Here is a 13,753-nt window from a genome sequence, read left to right on the forward strand (position 1 = left end):
GAGAAAATCAAGATATCGTTATTATTATTAATTGCCGATGATCTCGCCATCGGAGTGACTGACAGCTAAATAGCCCGCGAAAATGGTCATCGGTATCGGGAGGAATACCGCTACCGAAAAATTCTCAGCAGCAGCTAGCAAATAAACAGGAACGACTAACGTCAAGAAGGATAAGAAACCCTGCGAAGGTGATTGTAAAGAGATGTAAATCATTACGGTCGACATCTCTGGATCGGTTCATGTCTCAACAGATGACGACATTTGCAGCAGATCTGAGCAGGTCAGATATACCGAGAAGGTTCGACAGCAAACCAGAAAAAGCATCAATGGAAAAAACATGAACGATTAACACAAAATTAAAAGAGCATGAGTACAATCCCCACTGAAGGAGTGCCTACAAGGAAAAAAATCGATCATAAATCCATGAAAAAATGATCGCTATTTCGTGAACTGAACGATTTACGAAAACCGTGACCAAGTTCCTGAAATTATGAGTAATAAACCTCGTATCCATGAAACAATTTGTGTTTCCACAAAACTAGATCGTCCCGATTATATACATGGCGTTACATTCAAATTTTTGGTTGAGTTACTGTTGTTCGCTGGACATGTTCAGATTTTGTTATGAGTCTTGTTCATAATTTGGGAATGCACATCCGACATTCAAGCGTTTTTGATGATTTCCGGAGCTAATCCCCGATTTCTGTGATTTCGTATGACGTTACCCTGCTATTTAATTCATGAGTTTACTATCCAATTTTTATGCCAGGGTAGTGCGATCTATGTTCATGATTTCATGATCTTTGTCGCGATTTTCATAATTTCTATTCACGTTATCGTGAGATTTCAGTCATAAGTAAAGTGATTCATGCTCATAATTTCAGGATCTTAGTCACGATTTTGAATATTTCATTAACGAGTAATGTGATTTATGTCCATGATTGCAGGAACTTTGTCATGGTTTTCATAATTTCTGTTCATGTTGTCATAATATTTTTGTCACGAGTAGGGATTCATTTTTATTTATGTTCATGACTTCAGGATCTTAGTAACAATTTTTGCTATTTTTGTCAGGAGTTGTGTGATTTATGATTATAATTTCAGGATCTTAGTCACGATTTTTGTAATTTCTGTTTATCTTATCGTGATATTTTGTTCTAGAGCTTACTTTCAAATTTGACACGTGGAGTAATGTGACATGATATCAGCAGTTTCATCGTGGTATTCGTAATTTCTGTTCGTTTTGTCGCGATCTGTTTTTGGTTGCTATCGGTTTTTTACTCGTTGTAAAGTGATAAGGTGAACTGGATCATAAAAGTGTGTCTGGTTCGCGGTATCTTGTTCTGTAAACCATATCACGAACACAATTTGTGGCGCTCAGCGCAGTTTTCGTTATCTATCCAGACATCACACTGAACCGTATTCAATGAGTAACGATGTTCGACGTCTTAATATTTTTTTTGTATCTACAACTTGTATCTATTCTTGGTCGCTAGACCATTCAGATTTATTCACAATAAATGATGCTCTTAAATGTAAAGATAAAAAAATAACGAAAGTATTTGAGTCGCGCGACACGGTTCCATGTTTTTGAACATAAGTGGAATAGACTACATTCAAGGGAAGTAAAGTAGACCGCCTACTAAACTTCATCGAGAAGGAATAAGAAGAGCATAACGTAGTTAGTAAATTGAATGCCTTGTATGTAGCTCACCTGGGTTCGATTACTACAGAGAAAATATAATTGCATTAAAAAAATGGAGACGACAACTCCATTCCGTACTTACAGAATTTAAGTCTCCGCAGTAACACAAAGTGCCAGTTTCTTAACCCCGGTCAGCGTGGCAAGCAGAAAGTTAGCAAAAGTTGAGCAAAGAAAAATTGATGCTGGCAACGAATTCGCTCAAATGCAACAACCGTTGCTGACAGAAGCGGTTAAACCAACCGATGCGGCTCACTTTTCTCCAGAATCGAGCCAGAAATGTACGACCAAGATCTCTGCATGCATCTTTGTCAGATGTTTTGCTCGATTCGTGCTAAATTCTACCAAGTAGGAATTGCCAGGATCTTTGCACAGTTTATGTCCGAGTTATGCCAGGGTTTAGCTCGGTTCCTGCCAAAATTTGCCAGAAAATGCGAGCAGGACCGAGTTCGCCCTAGCTCAACTAACCCGACAGGATACGCGCAGAAATCTGACAGGGCTGCCAAACTAAGGCCTACAGAAATCTAGCAGAGCGGTCTCTGCCAGAAAATTTGCTCACTGGGACCTATAAGCACACCCATGTTGAATCTTTTGCTGAAATGTTGAACCAGATTGAGATTTTTGGTGCTCCTGGAGGCGATAGAAACTCTTCGTTGGATTTCAAATTACTAAGATCAGAGGCTGTTTACTTAGGTTTTCCAACAAATAATCTAAATTTAGATGCAGTAAGAGATGTTAGAGTAGCCCTCTTCCAGAGCAAAAACAGCATATTTTGTGTATTTTTCTGCAGCTTTCCTGCAAAAGAGTGATTGAAGTATATTTTAAGGGAACGTTTCAGACTCTTCGGGCACTGTATACTCGCGGGGAATGGTAATACATCATGTGGAATCTCCTCAGAATATGCAGTTTTTTCAACATTACTAATGCAAGAGTAATCCTAAAAATTCTCTGCGAGCTTGACACACCAAGCCAATACCATTCAAAATCTTCGCTCGCCTGATAAAGGGGTCCTTGAAACAGGCAACTTCGTGCTTCAGTAGATCTACACCTGACAAACTCGAATTGGTGACCTCTCCGTCGATCTCAATGTTGTGGGCGAGCATATATACCCGAAATAAATAAAATAGAATTCTTTATAAAATTCATGTCGACATTTGTGTCATTTAGATAGGATATTACAATACTCTTGGCTGAATAGTTTTTCGTCTGTTTATTCGAAATCTGTAGAATACTTAGCCGATTACCTTTGATTCGAAGGAACATCAGACAGGCAGGGATGTTATGCACCTCAGAGCAAATAAAGAGAGAATAACAAACGCTCTTTCCACTTTTCATGCGAACCACCGCTCTTCTCTTTCACAATAAACCTCTTCACTCCGATGCGTGTTGCTCCCACACGTATATTCTACTCCATGGCTGCACGCCACAAAGAGTAGAAATAAAGAGGCTCTTTAGTGTATATCTTGGTCCCACGCGCACGTAAGTAGAGAAAGCAACCAAAAACATTTTTAAAACGTTCTTCCGATCAAAATTTATCTGAATTGTAGTTTGATTCGCCTTCCTACCTGGCTCTGGCTCTTCAAGGTGACTCTTTGAACGAAATTGTGCAGCTCTTGGTGCACAGATCCTACTCTTTTTCGTTTTCAACTTTCTCTTTGTGCGATCGTTATGCACATCGCAGTGTTTTTGTGCTGCTCTATTTTTAATCGGTGTATTTCGCTCTTTGTGGCTCATTGTGTGAGAAAATAACAAGCCTGCAGACAGGGCCCAACTTAGCTCAATTTGTATAATTTTCAATAGGAAGTCGGAGTATTCGAATACGAATCTTGTTGGATATCCATTTCAAACAAAGTGAAAACTTTAAGAGTGCGAAGAAAAGTAAATAAATTACGTGAGATATAAGAAAGGGAAAGACAAGTCAGGCGATAATAAAGTAAGAATGAAGTCCCCTATTTTTTCTCGATGTCTGGTAGGATGCTACTAATAACCAATGGTAAAACCGTTTGAAAATGGCAAAAATAATGTGTAAAAATCTTCAACAGCGGCAGATCGTGGAAGCACCTTTGTTTAAAATCTAATGACAGTTGGTAAATCGATTGCCTTGTACGTAGCTCCCCTGGATTCTATTCCCAACACCGCATTTAGGGTTAGAGAATGCTCTACAAAGATATTTTTCTAACCCGGAAAAGAATCAAATGACTTAAAAAAACTCTATCATCGGAACAAAAATGCACTGTAATCAGCAATCCACCAACAAGGTCACAGCTCTAGGGGCAGATCACTTGTGATGCATTTTTAAAAATCAGCGAAATTAAATGCATTTATTTCCATCAAAATAGACATTCATAATGCATTTTGCGTTGCGTGCAATGTCTTTTGAGTTGCGTGTAAGACGTCAAAACCCTACGAAAAAACTAGCCCTACATTCCACAAAACGTCGAACAAAGTGGATCAGCGTAGGACGTTTTTTGAACAAACTTTTCTGCGAGGGCGTGCAAAGTTGATGCAAAAATGGAAATTAAATGCATTTTTTTCTAATTTGATGCAATTTTTTTATACATTCCTAGAGTGATCTGCCCCTAGTCATAGCTTCTAAAAAATGTCTCCACAGTATACGCTGTATGGTCCTGATATGAAGTATACTGAATAGACGCTCCGTCTGTTGGCTTCAAACACCTAGCCTCAACTGATTTTACGAATCTACAGCACACGATTGGCGGCTGGAATTGACATGAAATGAGTGACAGTCAAACAATTTTTTGATCATCGGTTTTTTTTTGTGTTTTTTTACAAGAAACGGAAATAAATATGATGGTAAAGGAACAAACATTCAAATAGTTTTTACGGATTTAAATGTGATAGAGGAGGTGTTGAATTGGGTCATTAAATGAAGAATAAAATTCTTCATAAACCGATAGAGTTCATTTTTCTAAATATAACAATATATATGTTCAACGTTTAATACTTCAGCATGATTTTTAATTGATTTAAAACAAAATTTAAACACATCCTCGTTTGACACTATCAGTCATCCTTGACAATGAATGTAGCTACATGGGTTAGCATTTTTGACAGTTATCCCAGCAATAGGATAGGGATCAAGGTTGTCCAATAGAAGATGTGGTCGTTAAAATTCAAATTCATAAAATAATTTGTTTTGTTATGTTGCGTACAAAAAAGTGAAAGAAAAGTTCGATTACGTATCTTTAACGTCAGCTCGTCAAATCAAACTAAACCTATTGCCCATTGCTTCAAAGTAGACCCATAATTAGGCTGTGCACGCTAACGAAGTCGACCAGTAATTGACTTAAGTCAAAGTTATGTCGACTTTGTCAGCGAGCACAGCCTAATTGGCGCACATACACTGAACATTTTTTTCCAACCCTGGGGAAAAAAAAATTAAGCTGCTGTAGCCCAGTGAGCAAATTTTCTGGCAGAGACCGCTCTGCTAGATTTCTGTAAGTCTTGGTTTGGCAACCCTGTCAGATTTCTGCGCGTATCCTGTCGGGTTAGTTGAGCTAGGGCGAACTCAGTTTCGCTCGCGTTTTCTGGCAAATTTTGACAGGAACCGAGCAAAACCCTGGCATGATTCGGACATAAACTGTGCAAAGACCCTGGCAATTCCTACCTGATAGAATTTAGCACGAATCGAGCAAAACATCTGACAAAGATGTGGCAGGAAGCGTACAGAGATCTTGGCCGTACATTTCTGGCTGAATTCTGGATAAAAGTGAGCAGCATCGGTTGGTTTAACCGCTTCTGTCAGAAACAGTTGTTGCATTTGAGCGAATTCGTTGCCAGAATTCTCGCACAAATCGCGCAAAATGCTCGCAGAAACTCTGCCAGCTTCAATTTCGCTTTGCTCAACTTTTGCTAACTTTCTGCTTGCCACGCTGACAGGGAGGTTGCTTACTATGTCTGTCATGTTGCTGATGATCACCTCCAATCATTTCGATTCCCAAGCGTCGTCTTCCGAACAGCTCGTTAGAGACAACCTGTTGCGTGTCTTGTGCGAGATGAGGGACTATATTTCGAATGTCAGTCTAAAATCGGTGGTTCGCATGTTGTAACCGACGAATCGACCTTATCCACAAACGTCAAATCCTCTCACCTAGAACAACTCCATACCACGTACCCTTTTTGAAAAAATAGGTAATGAAAACTTACTCGAGTGCTCGATTTTAGCAGTGCTCGATCTACTCGATTGACCCGGTTGACTTCATGACGTTTAATTTTCGCCTGCGCCAAGTATATGGTAGTATTCGAACAGTGTGGGCTCTGTTTCGGCCATTTTGTTCGCCACGCAAAAAGTGTTTTGCTTCGTTTGCCTCCGCGTCGTTTTGAATAAAGCAGGTAAGTTTATTAACATTAATGTATATTTTTGTGTTTTTTATATATTTCGTATTTTTTCAGCACCTTATTGAAGCACCCATTTAAACAGCCGGTCGAACGTTTTTAAAATTGAAGCAGATTGAGCCTGTCGAAAGTACGACTACCTAAGCCGGTCGGATTGACGGTGATTTTTCGGAAGTATCGGACCAGGATCCAGGTAAGTATAATAAAAAGTAGGACAATTCTCAATCTGACCTTTGTAGAGTATGATGATGTTTGAAGCTTCCATGCGAGTTTAATATGATTCAGGGTTTTTTTTTATTTCAATTATAGAGGTTTTAACCTTAAGGTCATTCGCCTCTTCGGGTTAGAAAAATCTCTTAGGAAAAATTTCTAACCCTATGTGCGGGGTCGGGACTCGAACCCAGGTGCGCTGCGTACAAGGCAATCGATTTACCAATACACTACGCCCACTCCCCTGATTCAGCGTTATTTAATGAGCGATTTCCTCCTGGGGGTGTCCGACGAATACTATGGAAAACAGAAACGTCCCTAAAATGTATATGTCACGCACCTAAATTGCAAGCAAGTTTGTATGCTATCTAACCGCCGGCGTTTTGCCTCCAGTTGTAACCAAAGGACAGAAGCGGGCGATTACTTTAGAAATTATTCGAATTGTTCTGCTTCTGGCGGTCGCATACCTTCCGCACAGTTTGTGCGAGATAGAACTTGAACTGCAGCGATTCTAGTAAACCGGTGGGACAATGTCGATTGATGCTACCAATTTGCGCGCTCGGAGTAGAGCTAATGTTAACACAACTCAAACGTTCGACATGGACGTCTATTCTCTGTGGCTCATGCTTCCGGGCATCGTTTAGAAAGTGCTGTTTTGGAGTGAAGACTTAACTTTTCCTATATGAGATAGGCAGAAATGTGTAGTCATTGAACAAATTGTAAATCTCAACAATGCTTGTTCGAATGTCAAATACAAGATTCGCTAGCTCGGTTACAATTCGATATCGTTTTTATACACGCAATACAATTGATGACCCTATCAAAAAGCTTGATATCATGAATCCATAGTATTGCTGAAATACAAAATAAATACATTGTATGTAATATGTCGAATGAGATTAACACATTAGATATACCAATCAATACGACAATATCATGTCACGCAGCCAATTCGTTTCCAGCGTTGCTTTATATCCATGTTCAGTTTTGTCAGTTTTACGGTCAGTGCCAGCGAAACCAGAATGCAGAAGCATAAGCAGGAATTCGAGATGATACGAATTGTTCTGTTACTAGTTGCGGCATACCTTCCACTAAACTACTGCAAGATAGAAATTGAAATGCAGCGATTCGAGCAACTTGGTGCGACAAGTTTAATTGATGCTACCAACCTGCGCATTCGGAAGTACAACCGAACATCTCCGGTGCTTAATGGAACAATATTGATACACAAGGATCTGAACAACTTCTATGAGGTGAAAAAAAAAACAATGCCCTCTAGATCAGTGATTTTCAAACCTACTTTCTGCTTTATTGCAGGGTTCGATGAAAGTTTTCTACAGTCGCCTTGGCAACAATCAGTTCAACGAGTACCCGCTGAAATGGTCGCCCAAACCATTCTGTCACATGTTGAACGATTCCTACCGTGACCTTCAGCATATCTTTCTAAACCATTCCAATTTTCCCCAAGTGTCGGACGAAGGTCTCTGTCCATTTCCGCAGGGAACATACTGGTTCAACAATGCCATGTTTCCAACCGAGTTTATACCACAGATTGTGCAAAATGGTTACTGGAGGATGAGTATCATGGTCAACGATGATGTTCATTTGAACCTATACACGTATGTGAAGAACACGTTGACTTAAGTTGGTATCCAGGGGTGACATTGCGCATCTCGAAACGAAAGGTTTATTGTATGCAAGCTTGTACGAAAAAGTCGATTCGAAATGGTTCCATAATGTCGCCCCAGGACGAAAAAAAGTATTTGGGTAAAATGAGGGGTAATATACAAAACAGGACAACCGTTACATTGTGCATGTCAAATCATTGATGATTCTAATATATGTTTTTGCTTCAACAACATCAGAAATTACATGTAAAACAGAAACAAAGTCCAATTCCAAAGATCCATTAAAATAGGCAATACAGTTAGAAGTGAAAATAAATCATTCGATTCGAAATGTAAAAAATAACCTCGCAGGCCGAAATGAAACAAATGGCAGGGGGACTGAGGAGACTTGATCCTTTTTTCTATTTTTCAATCTAATTCCATGGAATAATAAATAATCAGCATTTTTTGTAGCTTTATACAGTTTCTAGGGATGAATAATAATTATATAAATATTACACTGGACAAGAATTATGAAAATTCTGGAAAACAACGAAAAAATGCTTAGATTAGTGGAGACTCGATCCCTAATTTGTGAACACTTGATTCCTCAATTTTGCCCTGTTTCTATGATCACCCTACCCGTTTGAAGCATTTGGTTAGATCATCGTTTGTCATTTTTGTTATTATATTGGTTCTTAAGAACAAAGCAAAGACGATGAATTAATGAAATTACTAAATAATGAAATAGTGTGGTAACCTCCCTAATAGGGTCGATAATAAGCACTTTACCCTAACCAATGTTATAACTGCATTGCAGTATTGATTAGATTGTTGTGATTAGATATTCTTATTTCTGTTACTAAACATTACGCATCTCTTACCTGACTATTTATATGAACTCCCCCCCCCCCAAAAAAAACGATCAATTAGGCAGTGGTCAGCTATTTTCGTCCTCTTCCTTTATATTATATTTTTATAAAGTGATTAATCAGCAGTGCAATGTTTGAAAACGAACCACCTCAGTTAAGCAACTTATTTTTCCGATCATATTGTAATGCAAATAATGAAGCGTTCTTCATTTCGTTATATTCTGAATTGCACATATGTTGTCGTATGTAATTTTGATTGTTCTTCGATTTGATGGCATTGTACACGTATCCGCCGGTTGATGCCAATCGAGCTGACATTCCTTTAGATTGAGCAAACTAATTTCTTTGTTTGTTTAATGTTTATTTGATCAACTGGGAAACAAATCCACTGGGTCTTTAATGCGCCTGGGAAATACGCATGGTCTTGTCTGAGTGAATGATGACTTTTGAATTATGTACGAGTGTTGAGAATTGACAATTCGCCAGAACAATTGAAAACCAATAACATTTTCGGAAGTTATATCAGTATGAAGAACAGATGTTTTATTATCATATTCATTGGTTTACTTTTAGTCCATTAAATCATCAACAAATTACAGAAATCGAACACACGTAAGCGAGTGTGTGGATATATTTTGCGGCATGGAAACCGATTGAAATGCGAATCCGATTCAGTCTGTTGAGAACTATTGATAAGTGAAGACGCTTTGAAGCAAAAAATACGTCGGCCATGGATACGACAATAGCGTGAGGATAAAATTATACGATCTTGAAAAATGCTGTAGAAATACTTAAAAAAGCTACGCCTGTGCCACTTATCCAGAAAAATTGCTTTGATATTATGTCTTCTAGTGGTACAGACTCTGAAGAATTTGAGTGTGATCATTTAATAAATAAGGGTACAAGCCGCGTGGGCTTGAATAATGTTTCGTATAACCTCACATGAAACTATGATTGAGAGTACGATCACTGATACTATAGTCACGGTACAGGAGCTTCCTCCGAACGAAAAATACGCATTTCCTCGCAGGCTTGATCATCGATGCCGCGGTTTAAGCCCAAACGATAAGTTAGAGTAAACAAAACCAGTCTCCGACCACAATTTGTATCGACCGATTGAAATGCTTCCCTGTATTCTGCAATTGATGGAGATAATAATCGTACAACTTGATGATTGAAGTGAGGCGAGAGTTTGTTATGAGTTACTTAATCTGGCTTTCGCGAAGGTAAAGGGTCGGATGATATCCTACGGTCGCCAATAGCAAATGGTAAGCTTAGACATTAAAATAGTTTTCGATTCTGTATCGTTTGAGGTCCTCTCGAATAAACTTCATCAGCATGCCCTTTCACCAATTCTGAGCAAATATTTGTACAATTTGTTGTCAGGCAAAAAACACGATGTGTTGAGATATTCCTTTATGTATAAGTCACTGTCTACCTGAGTTTAATTGAATAATAAATGGTCCCTCTAGTTTGAAGTAAATTTCATTTATTCGAATTGCTACCTCAATTTAAAGAAATTCTTATATTAGTTTTAAGAAAATTCCAAATTGTAATTCTTATAGTTTTAAGGATATTGTAACGCAAATACGCTGGTACCCCAAAGCTAGCGCTCGTGTCTGAATTAAAAGTAATGTTCGATAGAAACAACCTCAAAATTCGATTAGATGAATAGAAACTTGAAACCTGACCTAAATAAAGTAAGTTAATAAACGCTTGACTGCATGTTCTGGCTTCTCCTAAAGTATGTGAAACCTGCAAAAATACAGCATCCTAATTATTTTTTTTAATTCCAACATTAGTTAAGGTTTCATTTTACGTTTAAAATAAAATCCGATTGAAGCACTCTGGGTGTTTTTGCCAAGCTTTTACCTATCTCTGTGTAGTCGTTTGTCATTACGCGCCTACTTATTTTTATCTGCCCGGCAGACCCTTGTTGACAGGGCGACCTAGGGCCGTCCACAAAGACTTTCGAAGAAGCATTACCTTATGCTATATTTCCCGCTAAGAAGATTTTTTTTGATGAAAACCATTTTTTTCCTTTAAGAAGAAAATTGGGTTAAACCACATTTGCTCAAAAGGGCACAAAACCTAGAACTTAATTAGTTAAGGAATTCGCGTTTCGACTACGTTTCATCAGAATCCGAAACTAACTTAGTAACATGACTAAGCTAGATTCTTGCGGGACACAACGCTTGACTAGGGATTTGCTCAGAAACACCAGTTGTGTGTCCGTTTTTTTTGGAGCTAGTGTCGATCCGGCGCTAGCTTAGTTCTGGCACTAAGTTAGTGTCGGATTCTGATGAGACGAAGTCGAAACGCAAATTCCATAACTAATTCACTTTACCGTTTATTTCTAATCTTCTCTGCTGGTAGGCGGTAAGACAGGTGGTAGCTCCAGTTTTTGACCGGCTGGAGCAACAAAAGATGGGTTATTTTTTTATCCGGTAGTGGTCATTATTTTGCAGCTATGGAGGTGACTTTGCTAGCGACGGTAGTGACGAATCAACGGTAGCATGCTCCACGCAAAGAATCCCGGAAGACACCAAATTTACAGACACTTTGTACACAGACTAGTGAATTGTCAAAAATTGCAGCCAAACGAACTGTCAAAAAGTGCAGCCAAACGAGCATGATAAACCATCATGCGAAGTACAAGAGGAAGCCCATGCAAAGCCTATGGGAGCTTCCGTGATGCCAGTTTACGTTTATGGTTGCTAGTTTTACTGTTTTTCTCTCCGCAAGTCTGTTATATAAAGTGTCTGTAACCAAAATGTTCTTCGAAGCCGCTGTCCTACGTACCTAGCCGTTAGCCGCAGAAGACAGTAAGGCTCGTTCAACTTTGCCCCTACATTGAGAGCGGATGGTGCTTTGGATCCTTTAGCGAAAACTCCTTGATAATTAGTCTGCTTCATACATAGAGAGTATTCAGCACAGACACTCAAACTCGATAGACTAGGGAAAAATAATTGGGCCCAGTAACGCTGAAGATATGGCGTGGCGTCAAGTTTAAATTTTTCAGTTTAACATTTTCGTTTTGACGCATGCTAGAACGTTACCTGGGTTTTAATTATTTTATTGTTGACTCTGGGTTAATATAACATTTCTCGACAAACATATGATTACGGCTTAAAAGCCAACTGTCAAAATTCTTTTTGAAAGGAAATTCCGGACAAACCGTTACTCGCCAATCACAGATGTTTCAAAGAGAATTTCGACAGTTGGCTTTTAAGCCGTAATCATATGTTTGCCGAGATTTTATCGAGTTACCACTGAGAACTGACATACAAGTAAAGTTTTCAACTTGTGTAAGAAATAAAACTGTAGCTTTGAAATGACAACAGCGAGTAGCAACTTGCCACTGGTCGGCGCTTCGATCGGCCAGCAATCGCTATACGGGACTTGTGTGAAAACTTGGATACAATGGTGATTCACGCATGCGAACCTGTATGCGATGGTGATTTTCAATGTATTTTAACTTAAATGTTTACACAGGTTTTTCGGGAAAGTTTGTTCTAGCTTATATGTCTGTTCTCTGTGGTGTTACTTCACAGTCCACTCAATTCCTGGTTGCAAATTGGGGAAGCGAGTGCTTTATCCGTACAAATATGTTAAAGCTAAAATCCGATTCATCTCCGACTATGAAACTCATCCTCCAATAACCATCCGCCACAACCTCGGGTATGTACGTCGTTGGAAATGCGGCATTGTTGATCCAGTATGTTCCCTTCGGCCATGGACAGAGCCCCTCTTCCGACACCTGATGGAAATTGGTTTGTTTCAGAAACATACCCTGGATGTCACGGTAGGAATCGTTCAGCATGTGACAGTATGGTGTGGACGGCCATTTCAGCGGGTACTCATTGAACTGATTATTCCCAAGACGACTGTAGGCAAGCTTCATCGAACTCTGCAGTGAAGATCGAAGTAGGTTTCAAATTGACTGCCTTAGTTGACGTCAAAAGCTATTTACCACATAGTTGTTATTAAGGTCCTTGTGAAACGTCACTGTTCCATTAAGCACCGGAGTGGTACGGTTGTACTTCCGAACTCGTAAGTTGGTAGCATCGATCAAAGATGTCCCACCGATTTGCTCGCATCGTTGCAGCTCCATTTCTATCTTGCAGTAGGTGTGCGGAAAATAGGCGAACGCCAGAAGAAGAATAATGCGTCTCATTTCGAAAGCTACCACTCGTTTCTGCATTCTAGTTACAACTGGCGGTTAAACGGCAGTTTGGTATGAAACAAACAAGGTGCGTGACATGCAATTGGGTCATTAAATGAGGAATATAAATATTTTTTTATGGCATAATCGATAGTGCTCATTTTTTTTAAAAATTTAGAAGTATATCTATATGTAATCAAAGTTTGTTAACTAGTTGGAACAACTGACAGGTGTTAAAAACTAGCTCAAAGGATGTTAGTAGCGTTAATTTATCTTTTCACATCTCTAAATTTTGTCAGTTTGATTGTAGCGAATCTCGATAGACGGCCTGCTTTCGGTTATGCTGCATTTCGGACCTTTTTCAGTAGCATGTTGAGAAGTTTCTCAGGGTGTCCAAACAACATCCGTAAATTTTCGATGATCTTTACCGTTTAGATAACAGAAATCGGCTTCCGACCGCTCCCAATGCCTCGCTTCTCATGCATTCTTGAAGCTGCGCTAAGTTATCGAGATTAGAAAACCCACACGCTTTCGTCGATGTCTCATAACTGTTTTTGAACATCGGCCATTCCTCCAGCTTGCCAGAAGAGGATGGTATTTTTTTGGAAAGGAACTGGTGCGAGGACAACTGTGCCTTCGTGAGTTCTTGATGATGGCTTCTACTGGATCCCTCTTCTTCTACGTCGAGACTCTCTTCGCTCCTTTTCTTCGTCGGAACTTTCTTCTTTGGTTTCGACGCTTCTTTCCGCTGCGGAACTACCTTCCTCCTCCTCGGCATTATTTTCTTCGTCTTCGGAACTCTCTGTTGCTTCGCCGCTCTCATTCTTTTCCGAAGATTTTT

At 39.3% G+C, this 13,753-nt stretch overlaps 1 protein-coding gene across 1 annotated transcript; it reads left to right on the plus strand.

Moving 5' to 3' along the window:
- Window positions 1-7,279: 7,279 nt before the first annotated feature.
- On the plus strand, window positions 7,280-8,182 carry LOC131682109 (uncharacterized). Its single transcript, XM_058963330.1, has 2 exons — window positions 7,280-7,521; window positions 7,586-8,182. The coding sequence occupies exons 1-2, from the start codon at window positions 7,291-7,293 to the stop codon at window positions 7,910-7,912; spliced, it is 558 nt and encodes a 185-aa protein (XP_058819313.1). The 5' UTR covers window positions 7,280-7,290; the 3' UTR covers window positions 7,913-8,182.
- Window positions 8,183-13,753: the final 5,571 nt, after the last annotated feature.

Source organism: Topomyia yanbarensis, chromosome 2, assembly GCF_030247195.1.
Source record: "Topomyia yanbarensis strain Yona2022 chromosome 2, ASM3024719v1, whole genome shotgun sequence".
NCBI classification, from domain to species: domain Eukaryota; kingdom Metazoa; phylum Arthropoda; class Insecta; order Diptera; family Culicidae; genus Topomyia; species Topomyia yanbarensis.

What these genes read in the sequence shown, in the direction of transcription:
- LOC131682109 (XM_058963330.1), top strand. Translation starts at nt 7,291, where the DNA reads ATGCAGAAGCATAAGCAGGAATTCGAGATGATACGAATTGTTCTGTTA. An exon ending in ATCTGAACAACTTCTATGAG is followed by an intron (nt 7,522 to 7,585) that starts GTGAAAAAAAAA and finishes GCTTTATTGCAG; the next exon opens with GGTTCGATGAAAGTTTTCTA.